This window comes from Mustela lutreola, chromosome 3 (assembly GCF_030435805.1).
Source record: "Mustela lutreola isolate mMusLut2 chromosome 3, mMusLut2.pri, whole genome shotgun sequence".
NCBI lineage: Eukaryota > Metazoa > Chordata > Mammalia > Carnivora > Mustelidae > Mustela > Mustela lutreola.
Window position 1 is genome coordinate 77,813,638 of NC_081292.1, and position 22,787 is coordinate 77,836,424.

The following is a 22,787-nucleotide window of genomic DNA, read 5'->3' on the forward strand; positions in this document are numbered from 1 at the left end:
AAAACTTATGATAGAATTCTTCATGAAAACAAGTATGTGGACAAACATGATCAGAAGTCTTAATAGAGAAGACTTGCTTCTGTTTACTGAGAATTTTTCCATTGTTTCAGAGGAAGAGTGAACTTGTTTACAACTTAAAAAATAAAATGAAGAAATTTAAATGATTAAAACATATCTAAAGTAAAAAAGAAAAAACATTGTTAAAGGTCTAAAAAAGGCATATCAAAAATTATTTAAGTTAGAGATCATCACAAAGAACAACACTCAGTGCTCCCTCTATCACAACAGACTGTACACATTGTACAACCAACGTACCCATTGTCCCACGATCAAATCATGCACCTTGCCTGCTACTACACACAACTTAAATATTTCTTAACATTGTATTCCCAGAAGCTGCTATAAATTTAGTACACAAGCACCAAAACACAAAAACAAAACAAAACAAAAAGACAAAAAAAAAAACCCTTGAGATCCAAAATTCAAAGAGAATTAAATGTACTACATATTGGAACAAAGTGGATGTCATAGTTGAGCACTAAATTCTATCCTCAAACCACATCAAAGAGAAACATAGTTCGAATTGGAAATTGAAAGAAAACATATAATCCTACCCAGAGAAACAGATATTTTGCTGAAATCTTTAACACTGACTCAACTTTAATTGTACAGTGTTACATAATTCACTAAGTATTTGCTATAGTTCTTCAACAAAAGCATATAGTTTTTTTAATGCTAAATTCATAACAATAGAGCAATACAAAATTCTTCCTTTAATGTAAAGAAAGGGAGAATTTAAAGGATACCTGGTTAGCACGTTGCTTAGACGCACTCTAAAATATTATGTGTTTTAAACAAGTCTTAGCAAGAGAAGATCTCAGAGAATTCTTTGTTCAGTCTCTCTCCTTGGGCATGAAAGTCAGGTCTCAGGGTTGTTGATTCAAAGGCAGGACCATATGTTCTAGCTAAAAGACTGGCATTGTTGTAAAAATGTGGAAGGCTAACAGATTATCTCTATTCTAAGAGAGGGACCTCACACACACACACACTCAGGGAGGTGAAATCCTAAAGGAGAGCAGTAGTAAGTTAAAAATGTGAGTTAGAAGAAAATTTACAATGGTCTCAAATACTTGAAAAATTCAAGACTGGGTTTCTAGACCTGGATGTTATACAGAATGGAAGAGATCATTTTACTTGAACATATTCAAAGACAAATATTACTAATCAATCATTCTGGCTGCAAGTAACTATTCTTAAAGCACCAGATTTTAAGTAGTTATTAATATACATCTCTCACCATGATTTAGCTGAAAGTATTGAAAGAGTTAACTTGTTGCTTTAGGTTATCCATAAATATTGGACATTTTTGCCTCCAATTTTCTAATGTTCTTTTTACCATAGTTGGTGCTAAATTTTTCTTTCAGGTTATTAGTCAGGAGCCTCAGCTGCTGTGAGCCTTACTCACTCAGATAAAGTCTGCTATAAGCACCCAATAATAACATTGCTTGTCTGCCTGTTTGCTACAACTGTCATCCGATTCAGTTCCTAGCTAAACTCTATATTTTCACCAAGGGTGGGGGCATTTGTTTCACTTGCATTCTCAATGTCATTGCCTTCAACTCTCTCATTCTTATATTTACCCACACTTATAGTCATTTCAAAACTTTTCCCCTCTTTCAAGGAATGGATAGCACGCATATCAATGTCTAAGCTCAGCATTCTTTGGGCCGACAGACTTGTGGGCTACATAGTAAGATTTAACATCACCTCATTAGTGACACAAAAATCCAGTTTTCACCTGAAGTTTGTTTTTTCCCCCCTCAGACATCATTTTAGGCCAGAATCTTCTAAGCATTTGTAAATGATGATTTATCAGCATCAACTCTAAGCATTAACATCTCCGTAAATAGTATCCTTAAGATTTCCTTATAAGAAATCTTAGATTCTTTTGTCTCTGCTTACTACAGAAAGCATAGGATTAAAAATATACATATTTGCTCTTCATAGGGATATATAGATATATAGATAGATGATAGATAGATATAGATCTATAGATATATAATTTCTTAGCCACAAGGGTATATTAAAAATGTCCCATGACTGGAAAGTGGACTGAAATAAATTCCTCAAATGTGATTTTTCAAGTTTAGGAGAGGATAGACAAAGCCATGGTAGGACACATGTTTCCTCTGGTAGATGAGCAGGAGGTGATACCTAAAGAGGAAGTAGAATGAGATGCCTCAGGGCTAGCCATATCAAGGGACCTCTTCACATCTGAGGGTGACATCCAGGAACTAAGGGTGACATGGCGTAAGGATGTGAGCAGAATGAGAATTCTAAATTGACCAATTTTTTACCAAAAGAAACTAAGCGTTATATTGGAAGTGAATGAGCTTATATTGAGTTACAACAATTAAGATTTCCATCACCCATGGAAATAGGGGCTTGGATTATTTTTACATCAGGTTTGTAGAAATAGGATTTACATGTGGCAAAATTCACTCGTTTAAGGTTTGATGAGTTTTGGGAACCGTGTAAACTTTGGTAACAAGTCCTATTACTACCACTACCATCAAAACAGAGAATATTTTTATCACCCCAAGAAGTTTCTCTAGGAAGAGTATGATTCTAATTAGCTATGAAGGGTGAAAAATGTTATATTTTTGCAGCCCTCAGAGTCATTGATTGTGAAGACTCAAATCCATGATGTGATGATAAAAACAATGCAGAAGGAATAACCTGGAGGGTATCCTGAAAGATCATCTCATACCTATACCTGTCTGATTTTTGAATGAACATGTAAAGAAATTGAATCCAATTAACTATTTATAAAATATATTATATTTAGTACAGTCCTGTAACTTTAATTATATTTGAATTACATTTGAAAGATCACCTTCTTAATATTTTATCGTGCCTAGAAGTTTTTCATTCCCTTGGTAGCCCATTTCTTGATTACCCAAGGTATAATATACTCAAGGTATATGGTGATGAGGACGCCTTTTCACAAAGCTACTGGAATGGAATATTTTAAATATTTAGACACCAGAGGTTATTTTCAGAACTAAATGGAGTCCATAGGGTCATGGAGGGCCAGTATATGGAAAGGACGACCACTAACTCCATCTAAGATGTCATATTGAACTGAGAAGTACTGATGACCTGCAAAGTCAGCCCTGGGAGTAAATATGGAAAGTAGCAGGCTGCTGCCTTATACCACAGTATGCCATTCATTAGTATTAGAATGTCATAATAAAACAGTAGAACCAGGAAATTTTCCTCCTATATTAAAACAGCTACTGCCAGAGAAATAGCCTAAAGGAAAGCAATCTTCTCAATTTCGGATGATTTTGAATAAATAGTTAAAGAATATTTGGTGATTCTGTTATGAAAGTCACCTGAGATCATCGATAGTCTATGGAGCAGTTGGCTGCTTTCACAGATTTGTCTGTAGTCCAAGACATGGTCTGCCCTTGAGCCAAATGCACCAAACGCACCCCCCACTCCCCGAGTGCACATACCTGCATAATGGGCACCTTGGTCTCCCCTCCTAAATCTCACATGCTGGAAGTGCAGGGCTCACAACTTTTTCAGTTCTGAACCCCCAGCTCCTAATACATGTAAATGTTTACCGAAGAATGCTGAATAAATGAATGCTTACTAATCCACCATCTATCAAAAAACGCTGTGCAATGCCCTCTCTTGGTTGCCCCCAAAACCACTCAAGTATGAGTTATCTAGAATGAGCTGTGGCAGCTCTGTACCCAGAACTGGGCCCTAAACCAAGGATACCTTCTCAGGCCCTTTGCTCCCAACTTTGTTCTCATTCCCCAGTTTCTTTCAGGGTCCATTTGTTTCTGGACCTTTGGCTTTTTCTCCTAGATCTGTATGTGTAGGAGTGAACGAATGAATTTGGCTTCCCAGACTCTGACTCTGGAGTGAGTGTCCAGAGAGGACCAACAGACCCAGGAAGTGACTGCAGAAGGGGAGGGGGGCAGGGAACTGGCATTGTCAAGCCCTCCCAACCAGACTGGGGCTAGATTCTCCTCCAAAGTGAGCTCATTTGAAATGCTGCCTCATCTTCCTTGTGCCGTATGGCCCAGTGGTGTTATTGTCTTTTGATCCAAACCAACCAGAGATTCTCAAATGTGCTGCCCCTCAAAATTCCTCATCTATTAAATAAAAAATAGAGTCATATAAAAATATCATTCTTCCAGCTATATCCCCAAAGTTGCAGGCTTCCATTCTCCTTCCCTGGGTATATTGTCAGATTTTCACTGGGTAGGTAACTTTTGGAAATTATCTGAGAGAAACATGCTTCTGTGCTCATGTGTGTCGATGGACACACACACACACACACACACACACTCACACACACACACCATGTTATTGCGTTGAGTGTAAATACATGAATACTTCAGTGAAACTCGCGGGACCTTAAATCTTAAGTAGGTCCTCACTGGAAGACTGCAGACCCAAGCCATTCAAATATTTAGCTCTCCAGTTTAGAGACAGTGGCATCAAGCGGTGTCTGGAGCAGCCGGTCCGCAGCTCTCTCCGACCAGCACATGGTCCTGGCGCCTGATCTCTCAGTGCCCTTTTCTCCATCCGGGGAGACAAACTCTTAAAACATCTCAGATCTGCCAAACTTGGGTGTCACTGACAAATAATCACAAAGTCTAAGGAAAAAAGTTTAGAAGGCGATGAACTTTACATTTGTGTCCCCATCTCTGTCAACGTGTACACAGTATTTTTAGGGAATGTAAATTTTGTGGGTTTTTCTTTTTTTTTTTTTTTTCTGAAGACTTTCCTAATCAGAAAATGAATGTAATTATCTACGTTTAGGGGGACTTCCTGGTGCCCTGTTGTTGGTCATTATGCTCAGATATTCCTAGGGAACACTGAAGGATTTTGCCCTGCCAGGGCTGTCTACACTCTTCCCCATGGGCGGCAGCTCCTCTCTGCACGAGGCTCCTGCAGCGCTGGTGAGCATGGAGGGCTGCCTGTACACCTCCCGAGTAGGAACATCAGCTCTAGTACTGATAGAGTTCTCCAGGCAGTGCAGCTGAAATTCCCCAAGACAAACAAACCCTTTGGCTGAAGCTTTAATTTGATTTAATTAATGGACTGTTTCGTGCTTTCTCTCAGGTCACCGAGAATTAAGCTTTCTCAGCACTTATCATGGTGTGCTCATGTTGATACAAACGGCCCAAAGAAATCTGATCTCAGAAACAGATGGTAAATGAGATTCAGTGTTAAACACGTGCAGACACTTCAGTCTGCACTGAAGGTGTGTGGCCCAAGATCACGGACATTGGAGGTTTAGGACTGAATCTTTATGTGTCTCTTGGTTGAAAACCTTGATCTTATTGCTGAAAAAGAAATACTTTTGAGCTGTAGAGAGAAGTGCCAGGATGGGAAGGGACTGGAATTTCCTCACATTTTAGAGAAGGTCTCCAGGGTGGGGCGCCGGGCGGCACAGTCACTTAAGCCTCTGACTTGGGCTCAAGTCATGATCTCAGCATCCTGGGATGGAGCCCTGTTGAGCTCCCTGCTCCGTGGGGATCCTGCTTGTCCTCCCCCTCCCTCTCCCACCACACTAGTGTTCTCTCTCTCTAGAGAGAGGAAGGAAGGGAGAGAGGGAGGGAGGAAGGAAGGAAGGAAATCAGTCAGTCAGCCTCACGGAGAAGGTCCCTCGGACCAGAAACCTGAACAAAGGTGAAGGAGTTGGCCATGCAGAGGCCTGGGGAAGGCACAGGCCAGCAAATACGATAGAAGGGCAGAGTCCTAAGTGCTGAGAGAACAGCTTGCCTGGCACCATCAGCAATGGAGTTTGTAGTAAGCAAAGGAGTGACACAATCTGACTAATACTTTCAGAAGGCCGTTCTGGCTGCGGGATTGAGAATAATAGCCTTTCCTAATCCTAAATCATTCCTTGTGTTGGCCCTCCCCTCATGATAGCAGCTACATGGTATGAAGGAAGCAGGAGGGAAAAACAAGTTGAAGGGAGAAAACAAAGAATTTAGTGTGTGTTAAGGGCCTGCTTTGTGACAAATACCATATTCAGGGGTGCCTGAGTGGCTCAGTTGGTTAAGCATCTGCCTTCAGCTCGGGTCATGATCCCGGGGACCTGCTCAGCGGAGAGCCTGCTTCTTCCTCTCCCTCTGTCTGCTGGCTTGTGCTCTCTCTCTTTCTGTCAGATAAATAAATATATATATTTTTTTTAAATACCATATCCATACCTTCCTAGAGAAAACCCAGTGGATGACCCCATTTCTGCGTTGCCTTGGAATGGTCCCAATTGACGTTCATTGTTCTCGTCACTAACAGAGCCTTTCCTCTCTCTCAGAAATGTCCTGGTTTGCATGGTTTATGTGGTGATCACTGACAATAGGTATTATATGTTCCATTTTACAGACAAACTGGCTGACTGAGAAAACTTGTGTAACTTGCTCCAGTTCACAAACCCCGTGATTGAGACTGAGGTTTGGAAGCGACTCCCCTTCTCGGCATGTCAGACGTCTCATCAATAAAAGGGTCTGTCTGTCTCTGAAGCCCACATTTTCCCCTCGAGCATGGGTAGTGTGGTAAAAGCTAAAGCATTACAGAAAGCTGGCTTGTTTTTCTCAAACTTAGTTCAGCTGTTATCATCCAACGTTTGTTGTAGGTTGTCTGTAAGTGTTCAGAAAGACACTTATTTTCTCAGTACTTAAAATCTGATAAATATAAATAGTGTAAAGCCAATGCATTTCTATTATGATGGTACTTTCTTAGATTCTCTGAGAGTTATTTCTTTTGGAAGTGAACCATCCTTCCTTCAGGCTTACCAAAACCTAGCATCAAACAATTCTTTGGCCACGGTTGTGGCCTCAAACCTCCCCTCCCATTATCATGGGTCTCCCCTGAAGAAAGCCCGAAGCAGAACCTGTGAAAAGGTCACTGTCAGCTGAGTCAGCCTTCTTTGTCACTGCCCCCCCCCCCCCGCCCGTCCCCGGCACAGGCACACCCACCAGGCCATTAACTAAAGATCTTAAGGACAACCAAGCAATGGTGATCAATAGCTCTTGGTGCCTTTCTCCACAAACAGGGCAGATGGTGAGCAAATTGGAGGAAAAGTGTGGAAACTGTGCATGTGAACAGGCTCAGCTTGGTAGTGCTGGTCTCCAAGAGGAGACTGCTCTGATCTCACCAGCAATCCAGCTCAGCCCCCAAAGCGTGATGATTTATAGACGAATAGCTTCAAGAAAAAAAAAAAAAACCTTTTCTTTTGAAAACATTCCAGTAATCTTTTGAAAACAAGAGGCAAAGTCACAAAATTAATTGGCTCAGAGTATAAGTGCCAACTGCAAGGAAAAGCACTCTTTTTGTGCTACTAAATTAAAAAAATATATAACCCTTAAGTGTCCCTAGGACTCTATCCAGCCTGGCAAAACTAAGTATTAATAGCTTCATTTTATAAAAGAAGTTCCTCTATAATCATTCTTTGTGCTCTTCCCTGGGCCAACTTCAGAATATTTTGACAGATGAACCGACAATCCCAAAATATTGAAGGTCAACCCCTCCTCAGTCCTCCTTTCAAACCCAAACCAGAGAAGCATCAATTCAGTGGTTTGATTCTGCTGTAGCTTTCCTTGATGTCACAAGAATAGTAAATGAACCTCTTGGCACCAAGAATGACTTTCCAAAAGCAATACTCAGCATGCCTGGACTGTTTCTTGCTCTCCAGCAGGTTTTGATCCCTAGCTAAACCTGAACATTGAGGTGTCACTATCTTTTCATTTTCTTATTTGGATGATTTTCCTCTAAATGAGCAAATAATCAAACTGGGAAAGGGGCAGCTAGAAAAATTTGTCAGAACTGGAAAAAAATGGCTGGATCAGATTTGCTCTAGGTATCATGTATTACATTATATTATTTTGGAGGAGAAAATGTTTTTAAAAAGGCTCAGGTGTTTCAGCTAAGAAATTAGCCCTTTAAACGGGAAATGCTAATGGATCAAGTTTCATTAGCTAGTTTGGGAAAAGGATGAACAGACTGATGCAGGGAAGACATGCTGAGTCTTTACTGCTGCTAAAGTTAAATGAACCCAAAATCAATAGTTCATTTAAAGCACAATGGAGTTTCTTTTGTTTCTTGGATTAAAAAAAAAAAAATACAACTCCTTTCCACTTTTTTTTTTATATGTAACAAACTGTGCATATGTCAAAGAAGCAATTGGAAGAAATACGCATTAGTTGTCAGAGTTTAAATAAAGTTCATTTTTTAAAAATGCAGTTTTTAAAAACACTATAACTTAAGAAATAACTAATATAGCACCCCAATATGACTTCTTCTGATTTTTATTGGTACCATTGATTTCAAAATCCTTCTATACATCATTTTGGGTAGGGGGAGAGGCCAGATGAGGGGCAGAGGGAGAGAGAGAAATAGAATTTGGGGTTTTGGTTTTTTGCCCCTTTACTCTTCTTTTTTAAATTAACATATAATGTATTATTTGTTGCAGGGGTACAGGTCTGTGAATCATCAGCCTTATACAATTCACAGCACTCACCATAGCACATACCCTCCCCAATGTCCATCACCCAGCCACCCCATCCCTCCCACCCCCTCCACTTCAGCAAACAAGTTTATTTCCTTGAGGCCAAGAATCTGTTAAGTTTTATCACCCTCTCTGGTTTCATCTTGTCATTTTTTTCCTCCCTTTTCCATGACCCTCTGTCTTGTTTCTCAAATTCCTCAAATCAGTGAGATCATATGATAATTGTCCCTCTCTGATTGATTTATTTTGCGTAGCATAATACCCTCTAGTTCCATTCATGTCATTGCAAATGGCAAGATTTGGTTTTTGATGGCTGCATAATATTCCTCTCTCTCTCTCTCTCTCTGTGTGTGTGTGTGTTTATACTATATCTTTTTTATCCATTCATTTATTGATGGACATCTAGGTTCTTTTCATAGTTTGACTATTATGGACACTGCTGTTATAAACATTGGGGTGCACATGCCCCTTTGGATCACTACGTTTGTATCTCTTGGGTAAATACCCAGTAAAGCAATTGCTGGGTCATAAGGTAGCTCTATTTTCAACTTTACAAGGAACCTCCATGCTATTTTCCAGAGTGACTGCACCAGCTTGCATTCCCACCAGCAGTGTAGGAGGATTCCTCTTTCTGAGAGAGAGAATTTTAAGCGGGCTTCACACCCAGCTTGGAGACTGACAGGGGGCTCAATCTTACACCCCTAAGATCATGACCTGAGCCAAAAATCAAGAGTGGGATGCTTAATGGACTGAGCCACCTGGGTGTTTAGATAGATGATAGATAGATAGATAGATAGATAGATGATAGATAGATGATGGATATGGCATTTTTGAAAAACAGAATGGATTCTTGAGAGATGTTAGCAACACGGTGAATAGTAGGATTTTAAATATTTTCCCCAAATTCTAGATATCAGCTCTGATTTTTCCTCATATATCATCTGTATTTCTAACATTCTTACGTCAGTTTAAAATGATTCGTGCAACAGAACATGCTGAGTCTTTTAAAAATGTTTCTTACTCAATTTATTAAACTAAGAAAAATAAAGTTCCCCATTTCTCCTATCCTCTATCCCCACCTCTTTCAACCACCAATATGTTCTCTGTGTCTATGAGCTTGGGAGTTTTCTTGTTTTTTGTTTTTAGATTCCACATATATAAAGAGATCATACAGTATTTGCCTTTCTCTGTCTGCCTTATGTCACCTACCAAAATGCCCTTGAGGTCCATCCATGTTGTCACAAATGGCAAGATTTCATTCTTTTCTATGACTGAATAATAGTTCATTTTATATATATATAATATATATGTAATATTATACATAGTATACCAAGTAATTATATAATTATATGAATGTGATCATACTATATATACCTATATATATATATATATATACTAGCACGTGTAATTATATACCATATACAGTATAATATCTATATAATTTTGATATATATAATTATTTGATATAATTATTGGTATATATTTGATATATATATTATAATTTTGCCAAACTTTCTTTATCCATTCATCCATGGATGGTCACTTAGGTTGTTTCCCTATCTTGGCTATTGTAAATAATGCTGTAATAAATGTGGGGGTCTTCATATATTTTCAAATTTAGTGCTTTCATTTTCTCTGGATGAATACCCAGAAGTAAAATAGCAGGACATATGGTAGTTCTATTTTAAATTTTTTGAGGAACTTCCATAGTGTTTTCCACAGTACTTACACCAATCCAACACTGAGAATATACAAGGGCTCTCTTTTCTCCATATCCTCACCAACACTTGTTATGTCTTGTTTTTTTGATATTATCTATTCTAACAGATATGAGGTGACATTTTTTTGGTTTTGATTTGCATTTCTCTGATAATTATGGTTGGAGAATTTTTTCATATACTGGTTGGCCATCTGAATGGCCACATTCAGTTAACACACAATGTACATCAGTTTCAGGTACCATGGGTAATGATTTGACAAGTTTATGTAATGTTCATCACAAGTATAGCTACCATCAGTGCCATACATCACTTCTTTGGAAAAGTTTGTTATCTAGATCTGCCCATTTTTTAATTGGATTTTTTCACTATTAAGTAATATGAGTTCTTTATATATTTTAGATTATTAGCCTTTTGTCAAATATATGATTTGCAATTATTTTCTCCCATTCAGCAAGTTGCATTTTGTTGCATTTTCATTTTGTTGCTTGTTTTCTTTTTTGTGCAGAAGCTTTTTAATTTGATGTAATCCTGCTTTTTAATTTGATGTAATCCTGCTTTTCTTTCCTTGTTTTGTTATTTTTGCTTTCAATGTCAGATTTTTAAAAATAATGAAAATCTATGTTAAGGAGCTTACCTCCTGTTTTCTTCTAGGAGTTTTATGGCTTCAAGTTTTTTTTTGTTTGTTTTGTTTTGTTTTGTTTTTTTTAAGGCATTATGTCTTTACTTGTCAGAGAGACAGAGATAACAACTAGGGGAAGCAGCAGACAAAGAGAGAAGCAGGCTCCCAATGCAGGGCTCCATCTCAGGACCCTGAGATCATGACCTGAGCCGAAGGCAGATGCTTAACCAACTGAGTAACCCATATGTCCCTATGGTTTTAAGTCCTATGTTCAAGTCTTAAATCTGTTTTGAGTTAATTTTTGTGTATGGTGTTAGATAGTAGTCCCATGTTGTTCTTTTACATGTAGCTGTCCAGTTTTCCCAGCACCATTTATTAAAGAGATTTTCCTTTCCCTACTGTATATTCTTGGCTCCTCTCTCATAAATTAATTGACCACATATATGTGGGTTTATTTCTGGGTTCTCTATTTTGCTCAGTTGAGGGGTCTGTTTTTATGCCAATACCAGACTGTTCTGATTGCTTTGTAATATAGTTTGAAATCAGAAAGTGCAATACCTCCAGCTTTGTTTTTCTTTCTCAAGATTGCTTTGGAACTGAAATAGCTTTCCATTTATTTGTGTCTTCTTCAATTTCTTTCATTAATGTCTAATAACTTTCAACATACAGGTCTTTTGCCTCCTTGGTTAAATTTATTCCTATGGATTTTATTCTTTTCAATGCAATTGTAAATGGGATTGCTTTCTTAATTTCTTTCTGAGAGTTTGTGATTAGTGTAAAAAGATGCCACAGATTTTTGTGTATTGACTTTGTATCTTGCAGCTTTACCTAAGTCATTTATTAGTTCTAATAGTTTTTTGATGAAGTCTCTAGGGCTTCCTGTATATAATATGTCAGCTGCAAGCAGTGACAATTTGGCTTCTTTCTTTCCAATTTGGATGCCTTTTATTTCTTTTTCTTGCCTAATTGCTCTTGCTAGAGCTTCCAATATTATGTTGAATAAAAGTGGTGAGACTGGGCATCCTTTTCCAGATTTTTTAACTGTTCAACATTGAGCATGATGTTAGCGGTGGGTTTGTCATATATGACCTTTATTATGTTGAAGTACATTCCCTCTATACCCACTTTTTTGAGAGTTTTGTCATAAATGGATGTCTAATTTTGTCAAATGCTTTTCCTGCATCTATTGAGATGATCATATAATTTTTATCCTTCATTTTTGTTAAAGTGGCATAGCATATTAACAGATTTATAGGTGTTGAACCATTTTTGCACCCTTGAAATAAATCCCCCCTTGATCATGCTGTATGATTCTTCTAATGTATTGTTGAATTCGGTCCCTTATATGTTGTTGAGGATTTCTGTATCTATGTTCATCAGAGGTATTGACCTGTAATTCTCAATTTCTTAGGACCCTTTTATCTTCCATTTCCGTCTCTCTGATATTCCTGAACACTGTTACCATTCTCATATAACTGCAGGGCAACTAAAACTGTTAGGATCTAGGGATTTATGTACTAAGTGAGATTTTCTATGAGGAAATACTTTCATAAACTGTGAAAATATATAAATATACAAAGAATTAGTGTTAAATCTTTCTCCTTTCATTAAGCTATTATTATCCTAAATGTTTTTTCTGTATCTGAATTAATCTACAAGTATTTCTGAGACACTCAGCTCATGTGTCCTGTGCCATGCATCAATCTAATAGGGACTGAATATATGTACAATGGGCCCCATGCTGGGAGAGAGGCTAATCAATGTGAATTTGGTATAGAAAAGCCAGGCTCTCCACGTAGGTTTACAGAAAACAGGCTGAAGTGGAGGAGCTGCGGTGGTGAATTCTGTTGGGCATGTGGTGTGCTCAAAGCACAGCTCAGTGAGCTGTGGAGTGAAGATGTGTGAGGGAAGCTGAAGAGAAGAAACTGATGAGAAAGCAGAAAGGGAGCTACCATAAGCTAAAATACAGCTAAAATAAGAACTGAAATGACAAAACTGAATAACTTCTGGGGAATGGAAGCCCATCTGAATCATGTTTCTATTCTCTGGTTCTCCATACTCCTGGCAACACTTGGCACCTATTACCTGTTTGTATACATGTGTTTACCTTTACTTGTGTGGAATGGCTAAACAGACCATGGATGGTTGTTAGAAATGGCGGGTGGTGCATCACCTAATGGAACAAGGGGGCGCACGGCGAGGAGGACAGGGCTAAAGATGAAGTGTTACAGTTAACAACAGAAGTTAGAAGGAGGCTCAAGAGGGCAGGGAAGAATCAAGCCTTTAAGTCCATATGTTCAAGGAAGGAGAACCAAGATAGAAATAGAGCTAGTGATAGAAATAGGAAAAAAAAAATAGAGAAAACAGTGAAGAACTAGGTCAGTACATTTGATAGTGGTCAGGATTGGAGTGATGTTTAATAACAATGTTGGTAATAACAAGTATTTATTGAATGATTACTATGTACCAGGAACAAAGTACCATAAGCACATTATTCTAAAGACTAACTGCATTATCTCATGTCCCTAAAATAATCCTATGACATAAGAACTATTTTTTATCTCCTTTCTTAGATAAAGTATTTTTGGCTAAGAGAGGCTAAGTAGTTTGCCCAGGATGACATAGCTAAATACTTCCCTTACTCCGTGAGTCTGATTACAGAGCCTCTAGAAATCTCTTCCTCTTAAAATGAGGGATCATCAGTGTCAAATATAGTAGACAGGTGTAGAACACCAAACACACACACACACACACACAGAGTCATACTCATTTAATTTGGAACAAAATGGCCATTAGTATCCATTGAGAAAGAACATTTTCGCTATGGCTGTGGAGGCAAAAATAGGGTAGTTGTCAGAAAGAGGCAGGGAGTGGATGGAGAGACAATTAAAGTAGTGTGTGAGTTCACTTTTATGCAAAAGAAAACAAAACTAGAGAAGGGAATTCAGGCAATTCCGAATTCATGATTACTGACATTTGTTAACATAGGAACACAAGAGAAAAGCCACATTTAAATGGCTAGCAAAACTGTTTACAGAAAGATGAATTGTTGACACACATTCATCCTTGCATATATGTTTTCACCTTTGAAAGGCCATACAAGAGCTAACCCGAAAACCTAATATTCTAAATCAGGAGTAGGCAAGCTATGGCCTGTTGGTCAAATCTGCCCGCACATGTTTTTAAACAAGGCAGGAGCTAAGAATGCTTTTTACACTTCTAAATGGTAAAAAAAAAAAAAAAAAAAAAAAATGAAAGTAGAATTCTATTTATTAACAAATGAAATTTATATGAAATTCCAAGTTCAGTGTCCACAAAGCTTTATTGTAATGCAGCCATACTGTCAGTTTACATTTTATCTATAGCGGCTGTCTCACAACCCTGGCAAAGCTGAGCTGTTTGGAGAGATTTTATGGCCCACAAACCGTATTGTATTTAGTGTCTGGCCCTTCCCAGAAAAAGGGTCCTGATCTCCATTCTAAATCATCTCAGTTGTTTTAATTTTTAATACATATACAAAGGAAAGGAAATTATATACCTGGTAAAGGTGCTTTATTAGTTCTTGCCATGGGCACTTCTTTCCATAGATCTCCACCATTTTCATTCTCAGCTATCCAGGAGTCAACAGCTAGACAATACACCTCACATGTATCTATATTTTCAAGCCTAATTTCTTCCAGATACCATGCGGGATCCTTTCCACTGTTGTCATGTCCAATGCGTACTTTATAGATTTCACCAATATCTTTAAGATTAATCTGCAACAAGAAGGGAAAAGGAGAAATTAAAGTCCCCAGATTTCTGATTTGATTTTTCAAGTCAAAAATTCATATCCAATTTTGAACTCAGTATCTGTTTTCCAGTACATATGTACTCCTAACTAATTTTCCTTTGAACTGTTTACTTGTAACATTATGAAATGATCTTATATATAGCAAAGCATGAATCCAGTGACCATGGACAAACCAATAGATGAAATCTAGCTAGTTTTCAGTAATTTTTTTTTAGCAACTCATTATTATCTTGCAAAATAAATGTTTTATTGTAATGATTGATATATACTACTTATTTGGTAGTTTAGACTTGAAGAAAACAATCTAATTCTAATTGGATATTCCCATTAAAGTGGAATCCTGAGTAAAAGAAACCATATATGCTTCTGGATTTAAACTAGGGCTAACTAAGTAGCCCTGAAATAGAGTGGCACTGGAAAGACTATGACTATGATTAACAAGTAATCCTGCCTTATATTGCTTTGCACCTCACCAAACGACTAATTACTTGGCATGATAAATATTCTCACATATCATTCACTACTCAGAATGAGCAATATTTTTCTTTTGAAAATTCTTACAAAGGCCATATGAAAAAAATTGATCATTTATATACTACATTAGTTTTCTATTACAAACAAGGACGTTTAGAGCCTCCCATTCTGTGGGCCAGAAATCCAGACACCTTGTGGCTCAACTGTGTTCTCTGCTCAGCGCCTCACAAGCTGAACTCGAGGTATGGGCTGGGTTGGGCTCTTCTCTGGAGGCTCTGTGGAGAATTCTGCTTCTAGGCTCATTCAAGCTAGTGGCAGAATCCAGTTCTTTGCAGATTTAGAACTGAGGTTCCTCTTCCTTGACTTGTAGCCCTTTCACCCACAAGCCAACAAAGGGCACACTGAACCCTTCTCTTGCTTGGCATCTCTGGCTTTCCCTCTGCTACCAGCTGGAGAAAGATGTTTGCTTTGGGGGGCTCATAAGATTTAGATGAGGCCCACCTAAATAAATCAGGCTAGTCTCCCTATTTTAAGGTACTCAAATTGCACACTATATGACACCATAATTAGAAACAATGTTACCTGCCTTCTGGTATTTTGTCTCCCTCCACCTAACTTCTTTTCTCCCCTGTGGTATTACTATAAACATTCACATTGCCACAGGAAGTTACTCCTTCAGAGTTTATGTAGACTTGCCACACTTTTTTTCTACTAATATATTTTTTATTGGTAGTGTAATTTTGGGTTTCTGCACTGGTGATAATTGTTGGGAAGAAATTCTGTCCTCCAGCCAAAATGCCTTTCAGTCAGGATGCAGAGGTCAACACAGTTGAGCTAAATAATTGGGCCACTCCTATTATTTCTGGAACAAAGTGATTATAAAAATACTATCACGTAGAAATCTTAACATCAATGCTTTGTACAGATAATTAACATCCTACAGAGTTAGAGTTGCAGATAGTAGGACACAGGAATGAAAATAAAGGCCATATCCCAAAACAGTGAAAAGACGAAATTGTGTGGTGGCTAAAACCCTGGTTTTTGAAATGAGCTCTGGAGTTGAAAGTTCCTTTGCCCTTGCTGATTGTATAAATGGCAGCAAGTATGGCCACTCCTCCAAGCTTTGGTTTCCCCATCTGGTCAGTATAATGGTATCAATCTTACAAAGTTCTATAGCACTCAATGAGTATGAGCAGCCATCATTTTATCAATCAGAATTATATGCTAAATAGAAAATGCCTAAATCTACCTAAAGTAAAAACAAGATGAGTCTGAAGACAGGGTCCAGCATTCATAGAAGGAATTAAACTAGTATTTGATATATGATATATGAAATTGATATATGAAATTGAAATTGATAAGACCTATATCTAACCCTGCTGGTAAAAGCAGGTATTTGTCATCAAAACCTAAATGGTGCCATGGTCCAGAAACAAAATCATTACTCAGATACCAAGCATGCGTGGTTTGGACAATTAAAATCAAAACCAAATGATTATACCACAGTCTGGATAGTGCTATAGATTGCTCCCAAATTACTTTTAACATGTTAACCAAACTGATTTGGAGCTCTTTGTTCTGGCTTAATATAGTCAACCTGGGTTACTTCAGCTTTAATAAAGTACAAATGCAATATGTTAAGAAATTATTCTTGCACATAACTGTTTTTAGTATTCTGCATTTAACTTCCACACTTGAACACACACACATGTGCATGCACGCACACACACACACACAGTTATTCCATAACATAGGATGGCTTTTCATCATACAGATGGACCACATCATGGCTCAGTTATTCTCCAGAAAGGGAATTATGTTTAAAGTAGTCTACAGTCACAGATTAAAATAAAATTATCTTCAACCTAAAGACCAAAGAAGCATATGGATTGAGAGAGAGAGGGTTAGAAAGAGAAAGGCAGAAGAAATATAGTCCATTCTCATTGTTTTAAAGTCACATATTGACATTTATAATATCAATAAACTTCCACTACATAACCAGAACACAAAGATTAAAAAAATTGTCATTTGAAATGTCTGATTTGGGTACTTGAAATTATTAGCAAAAATAGATTAAGTCTACACTGAATTTAAGTAAAGAAACAAAGCACTTTATATAGCCACATGTTTTGAATAATTCTGTTTATCATATATACTACTCCCAAGAGCAACTTAAATTTGGACTAGGTAAATTAAACCTTTTAAACGTTTAACAAATTTTTATGCCATAAAAACACTATTTCTAAGCCAGCGTATGTGAACAGGGGAAAAACAGAGCTCTCACATTCATGTGAACCTCTAATCCAATCCATTCAAAATGGGAAATAAACAAAGTAGGAGTATAAGAAAAGTATGAGGTGGTTCAGTACAAGCAGAGCAGGTAGCAAGAAAACCAAGAAGAGCAAATGTACTTCTTGAGTCTGAGTTTATTGTTCCTGAAATTTCACAAGTCTGGGTTGCATTCTCTCTGTCTGCATGGAAGCTAGTATCCTTTCAAGTATAAATAAGTACTTCATAAAAGTGGATGCTGCCACCAAGAAATGGACTAGGAGCAACTCCTCAGCTGGAGGTGTCTAGTGTCACACGTAAGCACACAGGTTTCGTGGCAGAGGGATCCACTGAAAACTCAAACCCTGAGAACCTTGGGAACTGGGATCTTGAAGAAGTGATATGTTCTCTCTAAACTTCAGTTTCCTCATTTAAAAAATGCAGTGATTAAGAATCTCTTTACTGGGAGATTATGAGGACCGGGGACATATTAACTAGCAAAAAATGGTCAAATAAACACATTATTAGGTCGTTAATAAATAGTGTTGATTTTAGTAATTATTATTATTATTACTATTGGGAGATGGAAGGAAGTAGGTGAAGAATACAGTGGGAAGAAGGAAACTAAAGTCCATTTACTTCCATCGTACAAGTATTCTTAGTGCCTTTCACCCTCCAGCACTGAGTTGGGCAGATGCGAGAAGGAGAAAAGCCAAAGGTGATCAATTTCTCCACCCATCAAGTCCTTAACCAGCAGCATCACCAGGACTCCCAGGCATAGAATTCTTTTTTTTTTTTTTAACATATATTGTATTATTTGTCCCAGGGGTATTATTTGTAAGGGGTTTTATTTTCAAGCTTACACATTTCACAGCACTCACCATAGCACATACCCAATGTCCATAACCCAGCCACCCCATCCCTAACCCTCCACCCCCCAGCAACCCTCAGTTTGTTTTGTGAGATTAAAAGTCTCTTATGGTTTGTCTCCCTTCCCAGTCCCATCCTGTTTCTTTTTTTCCTTCTTACCCCACACAACCCCCTGACCTACCTCTCAAATTCCTCATATCAGGGAGATCATATGATAATTGCCTTTCTCTGATTTACTTATTTCACTCAGCATAATACCCTCTAGTTCCACCCATGCCATTGCAAATGACAAGATATCATTTCTTTTGATGGCTGCATAGTATTCCATTGTATATATATATACCACTTCTTCTTTATCCATTCATCTGTTGATGGACATCTAGGTTGTTTCCATGGTTTGGCTATTGTGGACATTGCTACTATAAACATTGGGGTGCACATGACCCTTTGGATCACTACATTTGTATCTTTAGGCTAAATAGCCAGTAGTGCAGTTGCTGGGTTGTAGGGTAGTTCTATTTTCAACATTTTGAGGAACCTCCATGCTGTTTCCCAGAGTGGCTGCACCAGATTGCATTCCTAACAACAGTGTAGGAGGCTTCCCCTTTCTAAGCATGGGACTCTTGACCACAGGGTGGGCCTAACTAGATTAGAGTCCAGTTATCAGAAGCAGAGTGCAAGAGGAAAAACAGGACAACCAGGTCCAAGGCTAGTAGTTTCCTATCCCCAAGTCTCAAGTTTCTTTTTGTATAAAGAGGGCTTTTGTAAGGACCAAATGAGATAATCTCATTAAAACACATTATAATTCATAGACTGACTGTCCATACAGGTCTCAGAAAACAGGTAGAGAGGTTTAGAGAGTTCTCTAAAGAATAACCAGGACTTATACTGTGCCTTGTGTTCAGACTACCACTTTACTTGGAGCTCCCTTGATTGAAATAGTTGGGAAAATTAGGTAGTAATTTGAGGGGTACTCAAAAAAGAATTTGAGGATTATCACAAGAAAGGACATTTTTATTTGTCAGTGAAAATGGAAATATTCATGCAAAAAGATAGCAGAAAAGATTCTCAAAGCTGAAAAATGAGGTTGAAAAAAATGCATTCCCTTTGCAAACTGCACAATACAATGAATATCCTGTCTTTTCAAAGATGAAGGTTTTTGTATGCTAAAAGTTGTATAGCCTATTAGAGAATGTTCAGTTACAGAAACATAAAGGAATAACCTGTATTGTCTGGGAAAACAACATGGCTGGTGGATCTGTGAATAATCATACAAAAATTTTATAGAAAAAATATCCCTCTTCAGGTATTCAGCTTTAGGATTTGTTTTGTTTTTGTTTTTGTTTTATTTTTTTTTCAGTGTTCTAAGATTCATTGTTTATGCACCACACCCAGTGCTCCATGCAATATGTGCCCTCTCTAATACCCACCACCAGGCTCACCCAACCCATTACTCCCCTTCCCTCCAAAACCCTCAGTTTATTTCTCAGAGTCTGCAGTCTCTCATGCTTTGTCTCCCCCTCCAAATTCCCCCAACTTACTTCTCTGCTCCTTCTTCCAATGTCTTCTGTGTTATTCCTGATGCTCCACAAGTAAGTGAAACCATATGATAATTAACTCTCTCTGATTAACTTATTTCACTCAGCATAATCTCCTCCAGTCCCATCCATGCTGATACAAAAGTTGGGTATTTGTTTGTTTGAAGAAAAATTTTGTAACCAAAATTTTTTTTTTAATTTTTTTATTTTTTATAAACATATATTTTTATCCCCAGGGGTACAGGTCTGTGAATCACCAGGTTTACACACTTCACAGCACTCACCAAATCACATGCCCTCCCCAATGTCCATAATCCCAACCCCTTCTCCCAAACCCCCTCCCCAAAATTTTTTTATTGTATTTTTTTTACTTGAGTATAGTAGATAGAGTGATTCAACATGTTATGCTGGGTTCACCACAAATATAGTTACCATCAGGTATCTACTTTTAGATGTAGATCTTAATCCAGACACTTTTACATGTGTAAATACTGACCAGTTGGATTTTTCCAACTCAGAGATGCTAAATCTCCTCATGCAGACTTCAGTAATTTTTCAATAAATGAGTTATTTTTTAAAACAATTCTATTCTAGAAGCAAATTTCGTGTTCTACAGTCTCTTTTCTCTGTTTAAGAACAATTTCATAGTTTTTAAAAAAGCCTACTGGAACACAAATTAGCTTTGTGATCTCTGAAATCCCATCTGGGGGCATTTCATTTCCATTCAACCTCTTAATCTATACAGGATATCTCATTTTACATATTTATCACCTTCCAAAAGAATATTATGGACAGTAATGTAGAGGTATAGACTGGAAACTTGAGCTCTAATATGTTAGAAACACTGAAAATTATCAGGGTACATTTTTAAGAGAAAGTAATCAACATCACTAAGAGCAAGCAAATATCCAAAGCCATAGCACAATTTGCTATATTGTATATGACAATGAAAATGAGATGCTTTCCCCTCCACGTATCTTAAGCAAAAATTCTTGATGTTAATCGGTCCCAGTGCACTCCCCTCCCAAAGAGATAGGAAGCCCTGATGCTCCCATAATTTTTTAGAGGTTACCACTCGTGAGTACATTTCCTGAAGCACCACCCCTCCCTGTCCCTCCCTGCCCCCCCCACCCGCACCTCCGCAGTCTTTTCTATATACCAGCAACGTCCTTCCTCTTGAAAGAGCTGGAAAGAGCACTTTCCTGGCTTAAGTAGTAAATGTAGACTTTTTTCAAAAGGGGAGACCTTTATGTCCTAGAATATTTAGGTTTCCTTCTGAAGCTAGACAGGAGTGCCTGAATTGAAGAATGCCTTATTTTCTATTCTTGCTGCCAGTCAGTCACAAGCCAAGTTCAAAAGCCCTGGTATAACCAATTTTAAAACGTTTAAAGAACCTCATTATCTCAGATGTGACTAGGTTTTCCCAGTCCTGAGTCCCTGACACTGACCTCATCTGTCAGAGTAAACAGATTCTCACACAATTGTCTACCCAGAGTCTCTAAAGACTTAGAAGCTACTAGCTTTAAACTAAGTGTGGGTACTTTACCGACTCTAGCCTCAATGTATTGAGAAAACGTCAGGATTTGGTATTTTTTGGTTGTTGACTTTATCTTCCTTAAGGTACTCTTAACTCTTTGAAGACCTAAGCTTTGTCTTCCTTTCTCTATCCTTAATACATACAAACATTTGGCATGTAAAAATGAAAACAACAGTTGTTGAATAAATAATTTAATTTGATAGTTTAAATTTTCATATGTTTCCTTCATTCTCTTTGCTTTCTATCAAAATTTTGCTGGATGAAAAAGTGATAATAATTTGCAAAACTATGATAATTTGCTATGGCATACTTCTGGTAAATACCTGAGCCCCAGTAACTAGAAAAAAAGTGTTAGTCATACTGTGAAGTTGCTGCTTTTTAAACAATTTAGTGGTATTATGCAATCCAATTAATATAGCCTTAATTAATGAAAAAATGGCTTTTACCTTAGTATGCAATCTGGTTTTCTTTTTCTTTTTCTTTCTTTTTTTTTTTTTTTTTTTAAGTAATTTCCACTACCAGCCTGGAGCCCAGTGTGGAACCTAAGCCCAGGACACTGAGGATGAAGAGCAAGATGAGATCAAGGGTCAGACACACAATCAGCTGAGCTACCTAGGCACTCCATGCCATTTGTTATTTTTGACAGTGAATGAATTCTGTTGGGAAACAAATGCCAACAGCTTTATTATAAGGGTTGTATGATTGATCTTTAAAGTCATTGTCCTATATCACGGATCTTTGACTTATTCCAACAGCAGAGGTACTTTTCCTGAATTTCCTCATAAATTTTGAGACATTTTGGACAAATATAAACAGATTGTAACCAATTCTGTATTTAGGTTCCAGTTTCATCAATGGTAGAGTAGTTTACATTGACTAGTAGTTTACATATGACTCAGCCATAAAAAAGAATGAACTACCGATACAGACAATAGCTTCGGTGGATCTCAAGGGCATTGTGCTTGGAATGGAAAACAAAAATGGAAAACAAAAACCTAAGGTAGCCATATGGTTCCAATTATATAACATTCACAGGATGACAAGGTAATAGAGACTAAAAACAGAACAGTGGGTTATGGACATTGGGGAGGGTATGTGCTATTGTGAGTGCTGTGAATATATAAGCCTGTTGATTCACAGACCTGTACCCCTTGGGCAAATAATACATTATATGTTAAAAAAATAATTAAACAAACAAACAAAAAAGAAACAGGATAGTATTTTTCCAGGAATGGTGGTGGTGCATGTGTGGGGGTGGAGTCAGAGACTATAAGAAATGATACAAGAGAGATCTTTGGGGGGATATAATAGTCCTATGTCATGGCTGTGATAGTGATAACATGAATCTACACACCTGAAAGAATAACATGTAACTAACTATACACACAGATTGTACCAATGTCAAAGTCTTGATTTGATACTGAACTG

The 22,787-nt window shown here is 37.7% G+C and overlaps 1 protein-coding gene across 1 annotated transcript in view; it reads right to left on the minus strand.

The window, feature by feature from the left end:
• RP1 (RP1 axonemal microtubule associated) overlaps window positions 1–22,787 on the minus strand; it is a 363,653-nt gene that overhangs the window by 19,859 nt on the left and 321,007 nt on the right. Inside the window, exon 23 of the mRNA XM_059166436.1 lies at window positions 14,418–14,637. Coding sequence (XP_059022419.1) covers window positions 14,418–14,637 — 220 coding nt within the window. The remainder of the gene's footprint in view (window positions 1–14,417; window positions 14,638–22,787) is intronic.